This window comes from Nesoenas mayeri (assembly GCF_963082525.1).
Source record: "Nesoenas mayeri genome assembly, chromosome: 2".
Taxonomy (NCBI): Eukaryota; Metazoa; Chordata; class Aves; order Columbiformes; family Columbidae; genus Nesoenas; species Nesoenas mayeri.
This window is the reverse complement of record NC_137543.1, coordinates 153,648,488-153,665,083: the sequence shown is the minus strand read 5'-3', so window position 1 is coordinate 153,665,083 and position 16,596 is coordinate 153,648,488. Positions and strand designations below refer to the sequence as shown.

Sequence of the window (16,596 nt, the reverse complement as noted above, 5' to 3'; positions counted from 1 at the left end):
GACATTTATACGTCCTAAAATTACATTTGGCCCTTTGAAGGCAATCACGAGGCTGATGTGGCCCCCGGTGAAAAGGAGTTTGACACCCCTGGTCTAGACCACGACACAGTCTCACTCAGATTATTTAGAAACCAATTTATGTGAAAGACTCTTCAAAAATAGTCTATCTGTATGTCCAGGCTTCATGAATACAATCAAATGAAATTACTACCTACTTAGACATTTGAAGAGCTAAAACCTTTAAAGATGATTTTTTAAAAGAACATTTAAAAATATATTTGTAGCTTTTCAGGAAAGAGACATACTGCTTCAATCTGTAGTGTTTTAGAAACTAAGCCTCTGATGACAGGTCTTTTTAAATCCAAGCTGCTTACTCACTGTAAGAATATCAAAGTCAAAGAGGTTGCTTGCTAAAGCTGGATATCTTGTCTGCTCACCAGAACCTTTCAGCAGGGATGGTACATCCTCTACCAAAAAAAAAAGATTTGTAATGTCTTTGACAACTTCCAAATGCTTTCAGGGTGGAGAGAGCATTTGGTATATCTGTGCTGCAGAATATTAGGCAGCAATGAATTGTTTCCTACTCCCTGATGATCTAAAGCAAACTTGAATGTTGTTAAGTATACCACTCAGCATAACTTGGTATAATTCAGCATGAAAACCATAAACAAAAAAGGTATGCAGTAGATAATCCCTCCAAATCCACTACAGGGTGCAGCAGATGCTATTAGCCACTATTAAAAGACAGCATCCCGAAGAATAACACCAGAATGATTAAACAGATCAAGGAGACTGAAAATATGAAAATGACTGATTTTAATTAATTGCCTATATCAAACTCAAACAATAAATGAGTGCATCATGAGATCATAAGAAAGTAGAATCAAATTAGTAGAAACCAAATACAAGAAACTGAAAAAGGAACCTCAGCTGCTTCAGTTCCCTGTGCCAGCAGCTGGATCATAAGAGGTGGTGATGGAAGGTTTGAGGCAGGGAGCAGGTAGAAAAACATGTGGACTCTCATCTACACTGAGTATTTATTCTGCAATGACATATTTTCAGTCACGGATTTTGAAAAGTTCCAAAAACATTGAAAAGAATGGAATCCTATAAAAACATTATAAGGAGAACAATTTATGGCATAAGTATTTCTGTGCTATTTGGATAACAGTTCATCAGTCAGATAGTGCAATTGGAAAACAGCTTCTACCCATTTGTGGAATTCTGAGAAACTTGCTATTGTTTATGGTTTATAGCAACAATGAAAAAGACTTGATGGCATGAAAATAGATAAAAGACTTAATATGTGAAAAAATATGAAGATAATACTAAGTGCTTTACAGGAAAATCCCAACTTTCTTTACCTTAAATACTTTAAAATATCCTGGAAGTACAGAAGCAAATTTTCTGATTGTATAATCTTTGGCATCTTCATTTCGATCTAGTGCTTTGTGAATACTTCTCCAGAGAATTACAATAATCTCCAATAAACTTGCCATGCTGGCCACATCATCTATTGACAACACGTTGTTCAACACCTGAAATACAAACACTTAGATGATATTACCTATCACATGCTCAAATATAAATTTAGGTTAAAATAAGGTTTCAAAATACCTGAAAATCCTTCTTTTATTTTCACAAAAGCATTGTGTTTGTTATAGAACATGAACTCCACAATTCATTCTTACTTTATATATAAATATATACAGTCATCTTGCGACGTTAATTTTTTGAATAATTTCATTGCAGAATAAAGTCAATTTATAATTAGTGCTTAGGGAAGTATTAATTTAAAATATGTTTCGTATTTCTTCTATCTTATTTTAGCTGCTTCACCAAATTTCTGCTACTGAAGGGCATGAAAACACCATAACCGCAGTTCTCACCTTCTAATTCCCCAGATGCCCATGTGCTTTCCTTTAGATTTCCATCAGATCATTAACTGCCTATGTTTCAAATTAAGCATCATAGAAAAAAGTTACCAGAACTTATCATAAAGTGGACTTTCTTACACTTGTATTCTCCTTTTCACTTTCTTCTTCATCATCATCATCACTATTATGAAGACTCTCTTTCATTGCTTTCTGGATGCAGGCATTCAAGCAGCGCCGAATAGTAAGCATCAATTTAGCTATATTTAAGTATAATAAGAATAAATTAGACTTTACTATTTGTTAAGAAGGTTGCTAGTCAATGCTTCTAAGTGTAATGCTGGAAAGCCAGTCTGAAAAGCAGGCAACAGAACCAGAAATAATAAGGAAAAAGATTTTTTGAAAAATATTAAATTTCCTGGTAAAAGGAAATGGAAAAAATGTGAAAGAAACGTTTTATAGCCTCAAGTATGAAGAAGAAATGGCAACATTATCACCAGGTTCTATAATTTTATTGTTAAATGGTCCACTCAAAAGTAAACACACAACAACCACCACCACATCAAATCAGGATCAGAGGAAGCTCCCGCAAGTCCTACATCCAACATAGCTGCTAATTTAATGACCTGTGTTCAATAATACACCCCTCCCAGGTCAATTCCAATCGTTTATAAATGATGTAGCAGCCTTAACCATTGCACTCCTTAATGAGAAGCTCATCTCTACATAAAAGGGAAAGGGTTATGTCCACTCTGGTGAAAGTATGACTAGGTGAAATACACTAACACATGTGTTTTCCAAACTACCTTACCAAGGTAAGCAGTCAAGTGCAAGGGCTTGGGTATTTTGCCTAAGTCAATCCATGCTGACTACTTTGTTTTTGTAATATCAGAACTCCTTTGAAACATCTTTTTCCTGATTTTACTTGGTTCAATAGCACTTTTATAAAAAGCAGCTATACTCTGTGCAGTACATACTCTTTTCACTGAAAGTTTCTGAAGCTTTTAATAGCAAAGAGGCTGCTTAGATTTTCTCTGAGAAACTTGAAAATACTACTGATCCACAAGTCCCAGATAATCAGGTTATCAGACATATTTTTCACCCTCTATAGAATCTTCCACATAAAGATCTGAAATCACTAGAGACACCAAAGTATTTTATTTCACTATTTCTGTATGATAAATACTAACTGTCCTTTGTCCATCTCAACGAGATCCAAAAGATCTGGCAACAATACAGCACCTTTAGAGAAAAAAAATTAAAAGCAATTTCATGATGCAATATTAGTATTTCTAAAGACTCCTAAGGTTTGGTACTTTACCTATATTGGTGGGAGCAGTATATTCATAAGCGTATTGATAGAACTTTCTAGCTGCTGCTGAATTCATCTGGATTAGATTAACACAGCGCTCACACCACACATCCTCAGGGTGGTTAAAGGGAAAGAAAGAGTTGAATAAGAGATTCACTATCCGTCGTGACACAGGCCGCGAATCAGCTTCGAGACGAGACAGAAGATGATCCATGGGACAGATTTTCCAGAACTTTTTAAAGCAAGAAAAAGACATTAAATGAGTTAAAAAAAAGAAAGAGACAATGGTAACCTTTATTTAGTGTTGTCCACATCGAAAGTCTCAATAAATTCAAATAGCATTTATGAGAAAAGCATGAGCTTTTTTTTTTTTTACCAAAATACCAGAATTTAATAGAGGTCACATATTGCTGCAACAACATGACTTTACTGCTCAGATGCACCTCTAAATCTCCCTGTATTTCTGATAGACCAGTAAAATTCTGGTTCAAGCAATTCAGGCTCATAGGTATAGGGAAGAATTATTTACTCTGCAAGGATATCACCACAAAATCTAATGATTTATCATTCTGTGCCAGGTTTCATACTCTCATCATAAGACAAAGTAGGACCAAACTACCTACAAGTATGGTAGACACCCTAAAAACCTGTACACAACAAGACCCTTTCCAAAATCATCCCAAAGCATCAGTGCATCCCATCGTTAGCAGAGCTCTAGCTTATTTGTAACAGTAATTAAAGGCTATGAAATTAAAAAATAAACAGCTTGTACTGCCAGCAGTAATACAAGTTTGTAATTTTTGTGAAATCTGGAATTCTAATTCCCCTGTGATTTCAAACTATGGGCATCCCTACTAGAATTATCTTAAACAGTAGGTATCCAATATGCCTAAAGAACTAATTAATACCTAAAACAAAATAAATCCCTGAAGCTGAGAATTATCTTTCTCCTGGCTTTAATGGCAGCAAAAACTGAAATGAAGAGCATTACTCCATTAAGCATCAATTTATTTCCTTTTAGGAATACTGCAGTAGTCTCAAAAGATAATTATTTTTTTTAATAAATGCCTTGGATTTTATCTCCTTGCTACTTATCAAACGTCACTTATCCTACCTTAGCAGCCTTGGTAGCCTTAATTTTCAGCAGCATATCAACAAAAGCCACTCGCACTTTCTCTGAATTGTCATGAAGACTGTTTCTGACAGCTGGCAGGAGCTGCTCCAGTAATGGATGACTTAGTTTGTTGTCCAAAATAATCGGTATGCACTGCAAGGAAGAAAAAAAATAGAATGGATTAGCAAAAAGATGTACCTAAAAGTTGTTGAACTGGACAATGACACTTCTAAGGTTAAATTAAGTCGGGACACACACTGTGCACATGTATTTTTCCTGTAATATTCTTTAGTAAAAATTGCTGTGGTTATTTCAAATTTCCAGTGAACTCGTTTCAGATGAAGCAGCTTCAGATCTACACTGGGGCCACGGTCTTGCCTTCTACCTGAGGACACAATGTCAAGTACTCTTTGTGGTAAAAATCTGAGCTTCCTAAACTCTGCCAATCTCAGATTAAAAATGGAGGCGGGGGGTTGCCAAGTTATTTTTAAATCAGTACTTCCTACTTATCCAGTATAGACCCCCATGCAGCTGTAGTGGAGCAAGTGAGGATTAAAATGAAGATTGCTCCAAATTAAGGCTGAATTGACACACACACACACATTTTCTAAGGGAAAATACCGGTTATGGAGTTCATTTTTCTGTCCAAGCTATTAGTTATTGACCAGATGCCAGGAATATGCAAGGTGAAACAATCCTAATGTACTGAACAATGCACAGGAGGCCGGCATTCCAAAAGAAACAGTATGTAACTATATTCACCCATACCTCAAAACCACCAAGTGGAGCACAAAGTCACAATATAACTGTGCACAACTAGGGATGGGTTAAAACCAGTAACATTGAAACATATCGAAACCTGCCTCCATACATTTTCAAGACTAATACTTTTCAAGACTTCTAAAAATTAAATAACTAGATTATCAGGTACAAACAATGTACATAAGACTAAAAATGCTAAGTGCCAACTAGTCACTATTTTAAAATGGCATTTGTTCATCCCAAATGCATGGCTTTTGTAGAATAGGTGCAAAATTTGCGTGTAATAGGAACTTTTTTGTGCAAGCTGTGTTTTAGAATAATTTCCTTGACTTAAAGTGGCCTATACTAGAAACCTACGCATCAATATAAAAATGACAATCATTATTTTAAACTTAGAAAAAGAGACTTACTTTAAAAACAGCACATCGAACATCAGCAGATGTTACATCATATGCCAGATCTCCAGTTAGTTTTGTTAAAAGATCAGCAAGAACTGTTGGAGGAATCATCTCCCAGTATTTGGCTGTTATCTGAGTAACTCCGAGTATCCCTGTAGAGCGGACAACTGGATGAGGATCTTCTAAGAGACTCTAAAACAAACAGAAGAACAATGTGACTATACGCATTTTTGTGACTCTACTGCTGTTTGACAATAACCTACTATAAACAAATAGCATTCCATCACCTTTTAATCATTATGCAAATTGTCATACTATCAAAGAAATGTAATATTAATATTCTCTCAAGGCATTTTATTATGTATCAAACTAAGAAATTTAAACCAAAGCAAAATTAAGACAAATATTGGACATTTTTTTAAAATTGGACTTTGGAATTTATTTTTTTTTAAATAGGTCGCATTAAGTCTTGCATCTGTGACTTAAGTGAGACTGTTTAGACTTATATTTATATACAAATTTACACTGGCCACTGCTCTATGTAACAATAGAAGAACTCTGAAATTGATTCAATTATCTGATGTTTACATTTTCAAAGACCGTACTCAAGATTCCCCAAACATTTTCTTGATGAAAATACTATGCCCATTCTCATCCATCTGGAGTGGTCAAGAGTTTTTTTAGGTTCTTATCTCCATTATATTTCATTTCCAAGGTATTCAGTAGTACATTACTAAGCTTCCATTCAATGCTTATGTATCAAATGTAAAGCTCTCTTCACCAATATTAGGTTACATAAGGATCAAGATCCATTACTCATGCATCTAGTCTTTCAAAAGCATCTTTCGTTTACAGGTTAATGAATAACAATCCTAAATATTTCCTTTTCAGAGTTGTGCCATCTGTTGTCAACATGAAATTTGAAACATTTATTTATTTTTGTATTTTCTGCCTCACAGGCCTGCATTTCCCTGTAAATACCATCCTGAAATTCCATAAATTTTAATTGCATCCACAGCTTATTTTTGAGTTATTTGACAGAACTTTCGTTTTTAACATTTTAGTTTCATCAAAAACCTACAAAAAGTATTTCAAACTGTTTCTGAATTTCATTTTCCATCTCTTCAGCGCTGAAACTGGGATCACGAACAGGAAAAGCATCAACAAACAAAAATGCTGCATTTGAGCGAACTTCTGAGTTTCTGGCCTGTTAGAATGAAGGAAAAAAAAGTTTCAATTAGCACAGACTTTTAATATCAAAAGGCATATCCTATCAAATACTGTTCTCTAAACACTTCCAGCAAGTTACTATTTTTAATTAAGTAGATAGAAGAGATTAATATTTAAATGTATGGGAGAACTTATAGTAACATATTATTTTTAATATTTTTACCTTACATTTCTGCCCATTCAGTCAAACCTCAGTTATTAGTACAACCAGCTTTCAAGGCATATCAGCTTCAGTGACCCTGAAGAGTCAGTCAGAGACCTTCTGCTCTCTGTAATGCTGAATAAATTAAGAGCAGTTGGGATTTCTCTTGGTCACCTTAAAGATCTTCTTCAGAATACAAGAATCTTTAATTCAAGCAGACTTAATTAAATTGCCTGTCAAGAGACCTGTGTTTTAATTGAAAAGCTCAATAAAACAACATTTAGGAACTAAGTACTAGCAAGCCTGGAGAGTAACTTACCCAACATAAACATATTCAGTTCTGCATCTATGCACATAAGTAATAGGACCATGTTCTGAGCTCCGGGCAGCTCATCAAAAATCTAAGGTAAGCCTCATAACCCTCAGACATTTTACCAATTTTAATAGTTTTCAGTGTGTTGAACTATACATTTCACTGGTTGTAGAACCCCAAATGTAAAGAACGATGAAAAAAGTATATATTCAGACATTCAGTCAGTGAAAAATAATTGGCCCTGTGGACTCTTGGAGGATAGAAACAGAGAGCAGGCAATGAAAAGAAGAAAATATGAAATTCAGAGTATCAGAGGGAGAAATCTGAAATCCAACCATCAGACTACATTTGATCAGAGCCAGTGAAATAATGAGAGCGGGGACTCCATTTTGGAAGGAAGAATTTTTTTCAGATTTTGGGTTCAAGTTAAAACAAACATATATATGAGGCTAAATATATACACAGGGTCTAATAAAACAAGCAAAGTAGGTTTAATTTTAAAAGCAAGATAACTCCTGACTACTCTAACAATCCAATTTTCTTCTTCCCTTGTCATATGAGACATTCGGACCAAAGGCAGGAGAAAGAAAAATGAGGATAACCATGTAATATTTAAAACTAAATAAACTAATGGCAAATAAAAGCAGGAAAAGCACAAAAGAAGTGAGCAACAGTTATTTAATTTACGATTTATTTTGTATTTCGCTTCTGGGCTGATTCACATACGGTGGGTAACACCTCTGCATAGAAACAAAAAATGCCAAATTCCTCAAGTCAATAAACTTAATAGCAATTCTAAATTTAACATCAAGAAGGCAAATAAAGCCCATCTATGCTTCCTTTAGCGAGGGACTTGTGTTTTACTTTATTTATCATGGATAATACAAACAGTTTGAAAAGATTATAATTCTTAGTTCAATCCTATAAAGCTGTAGAAAATCCTTTAACTTTGAGCTTGCCTATATAGAAGAATTAATGCACAACAAGCTAATATGTGAATTCAGGGTCAAACAGCTCTCATGCACTAATAATTCATGTGAAAATTAATTCAAGAATGTTTCTGTGCAATAACCTAGACCTTGTCTACCATGGCCATCCCAGAAAGTTAATTTTCATAAAATTTCTAAGTGCATTACGCTGAATTCCATTAAGCTCACTTTAATTCTAAACTGAGTACCCACAGTTTAAATTCCTGCCTTTAATTAACTGGAATTTATCCCACATGTATTTGCATATTCAAGCTCATAATAGAGAAAATGTCTTCACAGAGGTGGAAGCTAAGACTTTAAATTCTTATTTTGTTCCACACTGGCTTTTCCATGCAAGAAGAGCCTCAAGTTATTTAAATGACTAATGCTGCTTTACCTTTATCCTTGTAATACTCTGAGGAACTCTCGGAACCTTTTTAAACAATATTTTAAATATTTTTTTGTTCAGTTAATTTTCAGAGGTTTCTTTCAAGTTTCACCTGATCTTACAGGCCTTGCAATTCACTTCCAACTATTTAAAACACCGCTGTTGCCCAGTAAAAGTTAGTTTAAAAGTGCGGGATGATTAAAAAACCCAATTAAACACACTACTTTAAAGGAATCACTTCCTCCAACAGCTTGAATTCCTGCAGGAGTGGTTCTTGACTTTTCGAGCTTGATAAGAAATAATCACTACTTATCTGACAATAAATATCCATATTTTTATATTTACCTAGCTTCTTATACTATTAACCAATCACTGCGCAACTGTCTCTGCTATGTTTGCATGAAACTTACTTTTCACAATAAAGTCATGAAAAAAGATGAAATTGCATAAGGGCTCATATTATAAAAACTTACAGTTGCAAAAATGCTTATAAAATATGTGTAGCTAAAAGCCACAATGGAAGCTTGTGTGATCTAAGTTTTTGCAAAATAAGCAACATAAGAAGAAACAGAGAACTATGCATTATCCTGCAAAAAGGAGGGGTAAAGAGGTCCTTCTATGAGTTGCCTTTCTGCTTTGTCACCAGTGTTACAAAGTGATTTGTTCTGCACTATATTAAATTAGGGCTACACTGGCTAAAATAAGAGCAATCTTGTTATCCAAATTGAAACTGACATCTCAAGCTTTGGAGCAGAATCCATACCAGTAAGGATGATCATAAGCTTCCCTTCTTAGTTCTGCATCTTAAACTACTGGTGATTCTGAGTCACAGCAACAGTTATCATAACAATGACATGTACTTCAGCAGTACTCCATGAAAAATAAAACTATACAAAAGTCACACAGCAAGGCAGTGGCCTATCCAAAAATAAATCACTAAATTTTGACGTTCAGTCATGTATTTACTTTCAGAAATGTGGTACTTAATCATTTGGACTTCAAAGTCTCTTCTTGTACTGAATCATTACATGATTCATGTAATTGCCGCATTCAGTTTTTTACAAACCTCCCTTTACCATTCTGCAATACATGTTCATAATAGTTGGACTATTTTGCTGTATTAAAACAAATTCTCCATAACTTATTTGATATACCTTTTAATGTCTAAGCTTAAAGTGCTTAACTACATACGTGGATGCTGTCAACAATAAAACCACCACAAACAAAAGCCTCAAACCAACACCAAAAAACACATCCAACTGACAAAACACCCCAAAAAACTTCCCTAAATTCAGATTTGTTCTAGCAATGGAACCATTAGTGATGTGAAAATTACAAATAGCAGCTGTCAAAAAAGTGAACCACTCTGCATTCAGGAATTTCTCCCACTCTCTTGCTGCAAATCTATAATTAACCTTTTGTCTTCAAGACAAATCTTTCTGTTACATTTCTCCAAACAAATCTATGCAACTTTAATAAGGTTTGACAGAATATTCTCCCAAAGTACTCTAATCTTATATCTGAGTCCTGGGCTTTGCAAAGTGAACTACTAGCCTCCATTTATAGATAGCAACTCCCTTAAGAACAAAATACCATATTTTGCTAACCACTCTGAAATTTTTCTGGGACTAATCAGGAATTTTGCTACTCTATAAAAAAAATTTAAAAATCAATCAAAACCCCTATTCTTTTTAGAGACAGAAATGTAGAAATTAAAGATAGCCATGCTTTGTAGCTATTATTCTCTTGCACTGAGAATATTTATGGTTCATTCAGAAGGATTCTTGTTTATATTAATTCTAAAGGGATGGGATCTAGTCTTTAATGGAACACCAGACCAGAGAGTGGTCTAGCGATGAGTCTGCTCATCTTCCCACTTCTACCACAGGGTTCTACTGAAACCAAACAGCTCTCAGCTCCTTCCTGTAGCTCTCAAATCCATTTTAAACCACTTTGTAAGTTGTTTTGAAATACTTTTAAGAGTGTTTAAATACTTCTCCCACAGTTAGAGAAGATGCTATATGACCAATCAATAAATGAAACTCCAGTAAATGTTAAAAAGCCTTTAATTTGTCTGTAACAAGTGGTACATATATGGTCTCTCTGAAGGAACTTCATAACCTCAGACAAAATAAAAGCTGTTCACAAAGAAGAAAGCTTGGCTCATCTTAATCGTGAAGTGTAACTGAGTAGGTAAAATGCAGTAGGCACCCTCTTACTCTGCATGCAATCCACAGAAGACGTACACACTAACCTCAAAAGTAGTACAAGTCAGAAATCTCATTCTGAAAGCTTGATTAAAAGCACATCCATAGCATGAATGCTTCCACATAGAATCAAACTAGAAGAAAAGGCTTTCTAAAATAATACTCTAAGAAAATAAATTGAGCTGTATTCTAAGGCTGGTAATTAATTAGAAGGTGAGACTAAATCATCCTCTGAACTTTTCTGGCTTTGATTGATAAAAGCACTAATCATTCCATAAAGAACATGGAAAACAGAATACAAGAATACACAAAATTCCCAAATTCACAAGAAGATGAGAAGACCAAACTTAGTGTTAGTCCCACTGTCTACCGTAATCCTGGAAAGCACTCTGCGTACCTGTAAATAACACTGAATTATAGAAGTAAATTATATTAACAAATTAGAATATTGTTGCACAAACTATGTCTAATTACAGCTTGTAAAGTTACTCTGCTACAGCTGAGATGCTAAACACACTGATGTTTTTTTCCATAGCCATTTTATTTTAAAAGCAATTATTAAAAACAGAACATGCAGGAGGCATAGAAAATTTAGTAGTTGGAGAAACAGTCCTATATTCTGAAAAGGATAATTACCTTCAGTGCTCTCCAAAGGATAGGTTGATACAATCGATAAAGCATTTCTTCAACTCCTTGACGAACTTTACTTTGTTTATGAAAATAACTCAGCATCTGAGAAAAAAAAACAAACAAACCAACCTCAAAAATCAATGTAACAGTACTTTCTACATTCAAGAAGTGTGCAGTTGTCTCATTTCATCATTTAACACCCAAGTGTTCCATAATATGGAAAATGACAAAACTAGACACTTTAATTGACCCTCTATTTTATTAAAAAGTCTCGCAAATCATAACAAAGAAATAGATCTAAGAAATATCACATTTTATAACTTTATACATTCGATAAATCTATATGAAGAACTACAACTCAGAAATGAAATAATGGCTAGAGTCAGTTTCACAGCAACCATTCATTTTTTGTTACAGTAAAAACCTCTACTTTTAGAGTAACTAGCATAAATATCTTTGAAACCATGTAATTATCAACTACAGATAAATTAATGAGTTCTCTGTTAAGAACAAAGGAACATTATTTGGTAACCAGAGTTATTCAAATATAAATCTACAAACGTAATACATTTTGTATGCACTGACGAAAAGCAACTATTAGTACTCATTTTGACACAGAACTGTGTCTAGTCAGATAAAGCTCGTTTTATTTTTGGATCTGAATTACACAGACAAAAAAGGAAAGTAGAAGAACAGAGCAAACTATAATAAAGGACATCACATAACTTGATAGGAAGTAATTCCTCCACCCAAACCCCTGGACAGTTTTTGAAAAGAAACTGACCCTCTAGTGGCAACTTTGAATAGTTCAGGTATTTACAGCTCCAGCTCCACAGGGAAGCCTGTGAAAAGCATCTACGGAAAGAACACCATGGTGGAAGAATCTCTTTTCTCTGGTTTTGAGATACACTAAAGACAAGAATATGGAGCTCTTATTTCTACAAGAGAATGATGGATCTAATCCAAGATTAATGGCAAATCAGTACCGTTTTGTAATAGATTTCATTAAAACAGTGAGTATCAGATTTTTGCAAAATGAATAGATTTTACAACCAGAAATTTGAATTCAGAAGAGAGAGCTGTACGTGTTGCTTTCCCCTCCCTCCTCACTCTTTCAGTAAAATAGCCCAAACTTTGCTCAAATGAATGACTGTGGTTGGTTACTCTAATTGCTACAGAATTTTCTGGATTCTAAAGGATCATTTTAAATCAAATTCTTGCATAACTATAAAGAATGCATCATTTCAGTTAATTACAAGACCCGCTCCCCTGCAACTCAAAGCCAGATTTATTTACATCACTGTCCTCTTTCAAGATCATAAGCTCCTGAGCCCAGAAAATATGAAATGTCCTGTCAAAAGCCTACTCCATCAATCAGGAACCAGAGGACAAGGCAATCGACACTGTAGATATGAGAATCTATTTATGTTTTATTACAAACAAAACCAAAAAAACCAAACCAAAATAAACAAGAAAATCAATATAGGATTGTATACCAGTGTATCAAGCTACATATTGCACATACTGTACACTCCAGTGTCTATATATTTGGGGGAAAGCATGGGAGGTGAAGGGGCATAGATCAAATACAAATGCCTTGCCTTAAAAAGCCTTGTGCACTTCTCATTTTGCTTCATAAGTCTTGCTCATGAATTAAAGCCACAGATAAACAACTAGAATCTGTAACTCAATCAAGGCTTGTCCCTATAAACATGTACAAAAGCTCCCATATGGATAAAAAAGAAAAAAGTTCAGTCCAGATCCTTCTATTAAATTTGCCTCAAGGAGCTTATGACTTTTCATCCCTGTGATCAGCTGTAGAAAGGTCAATTCTCCAGGTAAAGAGAAACGTCGACAACAGATAGCAAAAACTATTTCTGGCACTCTGGAAAATCTCCTTATATTTCTACTTTCGAGCAAAGACAAATCTGGTGCAAAACTATAAGCAGGTTCCTCCTAAAATTTGCTCTAATATAGTTTTTCAGAATATGTTACTTTTTAAGTAAGTATTTGTGGCGGACAGGCCTCAGTCATGAGGCGAGCACCACACAGCCACTCACTCTGCTGCCGGTGGGGACGGGGAGAGAATTGGAAGAGAAAAGCAAGAAAACTCACAGGTCGAGCTAAAAGCCGTTTCATAAGTGAAGGAAAGAGGACCAAAAAAGCCAGCCAACCAACAAACCACACACACAAAAAAGAAGTGCTGCAAATGCTATCACTGGCCACCACCCACAAGTTGATGAATGCCTAGCCAGTCTCCAACCAATTACTATCTCCCCAAAATCCACATTCCCTCAGTTTTTATTGCTGAGTATGATGTTATATGGCATGTAATATCCCTTGGTCAGTTTGGTAGATCTGTCTCTGCTGTACCCTCTCCTGAATTCTTGCTCATCCCCAGCTACTCGCTAGAGACAAAGCGCAGGGAAGAGAAAGCCTTGCCACCATGCAAGTACTGCTCAGCAATAGCCAAAATATCGGTGTGTTATCAACACTGTTTTAGTCAACAAATCCAAACCACGGCACCATACAGGCTGCTATACAGAAAAGTAATTCCATTCAAGCCAGACCTAGTATAATGTTTTAGTAAGAAATGGAAGTTTTTCACTTTCTAGTAATTGATCTGATTTTGGTGCTAATAGTTCATGTCACGCTTTATAGAAACTTACCTCTCTAACTTTAGAATGAACAGAAGAACTTCTGGGAAGGTGAATTCCATGATGCATGAAATCCTGAATGCAGGATTCAAGTATCTACAGTAAAAACACATACATGCTACTGTTAAAACAATAAAACAATAATAAGTACTGCAGGCTGTGCAGCAACTCATATTTTTCTCTAAAACAAACAACTGAAAATAGTCTTTGATATTATTTCTTACTTGGCTTCTACTAGGTCCAAATTTTTCCATGATAGAGGTCTGTCTGCTTCAACTAATTTTCACAATTTCAGAATATACAAACAATATGATTCTCAGAACCAGGTTTGGAATTCAAAAGCACCTCCACATGGCAAATAAGAACTATTTGGTATCTTAAATGTGGCTGTAGCATTGTTGCAATGCTGTAATTATGTTTTTGATCATCTTAATGGAAATCTGCAAAAACTAGATAAATATTTAAGCCATCAAATATATAGACTTGCAAACACTCATTCAATTACTCAGATAATCGGTGTGTTCACAAAAAAAACCATTATGTATATGCATAGTTGCATGAACCGATATTTCAGCAGCAGAATCACAGGTGCTTAAATGCAACCAAGGAGATCACAGTGGGCAAACATTCAAAGCATGACATGCTCTTATTCCTTGAAGGCCCTGATGAGGCCCTTTCCTTATGGAAATAATTCCTTAAAGCTTGCTTAGGAACCTTTCTGAGGTTGAAAAGTCACTTATCTTCTCCATCTGAAATTCAAAACTATCTAAATGAAATTTCAAGCATATTATTACCTCTAAGAATTCTCCTGACACCTTCTTCCAGGCCCGGAAGTAAACTTCTGAAATGTATTCCATCAAGGATCTGTATTAACACATGGGAACACTTTCAAGCAAGCATCCTAATCATATCTATGTACAAGTCATAAAGGTAAAAATATGAAGGTTTTTGTAAGTACCAATACTATTATTAATTCTGTGTATCAACATTATTTTTAGAGGAAGCAAATATATTGCAGGTCTACACTGACAACTGCAGAAAAACAAAGCTAATTGCTAATTAATGAACCCGAGCACTATTAAAAAACACAGGAAATACTTTTTATGGTGTGAAAGTCAAAACATTAGCACAGATATCTTATTTTTTGTCTCACAATGAATGCCTTAAATTCCTTATAAATATGTACAGATATACATTATTCTAACTGAAATAATTAGAAAACCTCTGATTTTAATATGAAGCATTACTTCTGTAATATTTCCCTAAATAACCAAAGGAAAAAACATCCACATTTTTCAGCCATCACTCAAGTTCTTAGGTTATGATCCTGCAAGTCACTTCTTTCAGAATGTCTTTATATAGAATCTCACCAAATTCAATTATAGATTGCTCATAGGAAAAAAAAACACCACCTTACAGAAGCAGAAATGGACCTGCAATTCTCACCCAAATACTGCAAGTAATGCAGTACAGTTTATATGAGAGTAATTTGCTTCAGCTAATGCTAAATAAGCATTTTACTACAGTTATAACTGTATACATAAGCATGTGCAGAAAAACTATTAAATGAAGTTGCTGAAACAATACAGTAGCTGTATCCAACAGATATGAAGGTCCCAGGATTCTGATATATTTATCAATATACTAGGTATTTTAGAGAGGAAGACAAACAAGACTTTAGCCAAGCCCTTAACGATCATTAAGAACTCTTAACTGTGATGCATACCTTTGAAAAAATTGTAATTGGTTTTTAACAGTTCCATGTATCATTTTAATGAAGTTTATATTCCAGCTGAACAAAAAGCTCAAGAATCTTCTTCCCTATTGGGAAAGGAAAAAAGGAAAAAAAAAAGGAAAGTTAAACCCCCGAGGAATAGCCAATTTAAGAGCCATCTCAAAAAAACAGTAAATACAGAGCTTCAATATCAAAAGAAATGACACATTTGATTTTAAAAAGCATAGATGAAATTGTTGCAGCGAAAAAAAAAAAAGATTCTTAATTTTTAAACAGAACTTGAGCATTACAGTTATTTAGACTGAAGAGAAAACACAAAACAAATGAGCACATGGATTATATGTCTGCCTGTATTTTTTTCCACCTCCATTCTGTATTGGTGTGACTTCAAGTAGCATTGCAAAATGATAAAGGATTGTGGAACTCTGGATCCTCATTGAGGCCACATCACAGCTCTGTCAAGTGCCATGTCATTCCAGGATGACATGGTAATGACAGTGAAGGAACAAATAAAATAGCACGACAGTTTTGTCAGTGCAGGGTATAGAAACATTTTTGAACAAAGCCACAGAGAACAGCTGAGCCACTAAGGAAAATAAATGTTCTGATTAGAAAGGACAATTCCTTTCCTATTGCCTCATGAAAGGTAATTTGCAAACCTCCTGGAGCTGATTTAATTCACGAAAACAGAACAAAAACTATTCAGGTTTTTTCCTGAATTAGCTTCCTTCCATTTTAGCAAGTAAGATACGGTCATGACAAATCTGATGAGCAACATAATTTTTTGCAAGAAAAGGCAGTGGAAGGCTGTGGATGGAGGAAATGAGCTCTTGCTTTTCTGGAATCAGTAAGATCTGCCCATGGAA

General features: G+C 34.8%; 1 protein-coding gene across 1 annotated transcript in view; it reads right to left on the bottom strand.

Moving 5' to 3' along the window:
- Positions 1-16,596, bottom strand: part of NCAPG2 (non-SMC condensin II complex subunit G2) — a gene marked incomplete at its 5' end in the record, with an annotated part of 44,385 nt that overhangs the window by 15,399 nt on the left and 12,390 nt on the right. The window contains 10 exons of the mRNA XM_080339584.1: positions 1,365-1,538; positions 2,016-2,134; positions 3,196-3,418; positions 4,301-4,453; positions 5,473-5,652; positions 6,542-6,667; positions 11,345-11,440; positions 14,008-14,091; positions 14,790-14,859; positions 15,722-15,816. Coding sequence (XP_080195710.1) covers positions 1,365-1,538; positions 2,016-2,134; positions 3,196-3,418; positions 4,301-4,453; positions 5,473-5,652; positions 6,542-6,667; positions 11,345-11,440; positions 14,008-14,091; positions 14,790-14,859; positions 15,722-15,816 — 1,320 coding nt within the window. The remainder of the gene's footprint in view (positions 1-1,364; positions 1,539-2,015; positions 2,135-3,195; positions 3,419-4,300; positions 4,454-5,472; positions 5,653-6,541; positions 6,668-11,344; positions 11,441-14,007; positions 14,092-14,789; positions 14,860-15,721; positions 15,817-16,596) is intronic.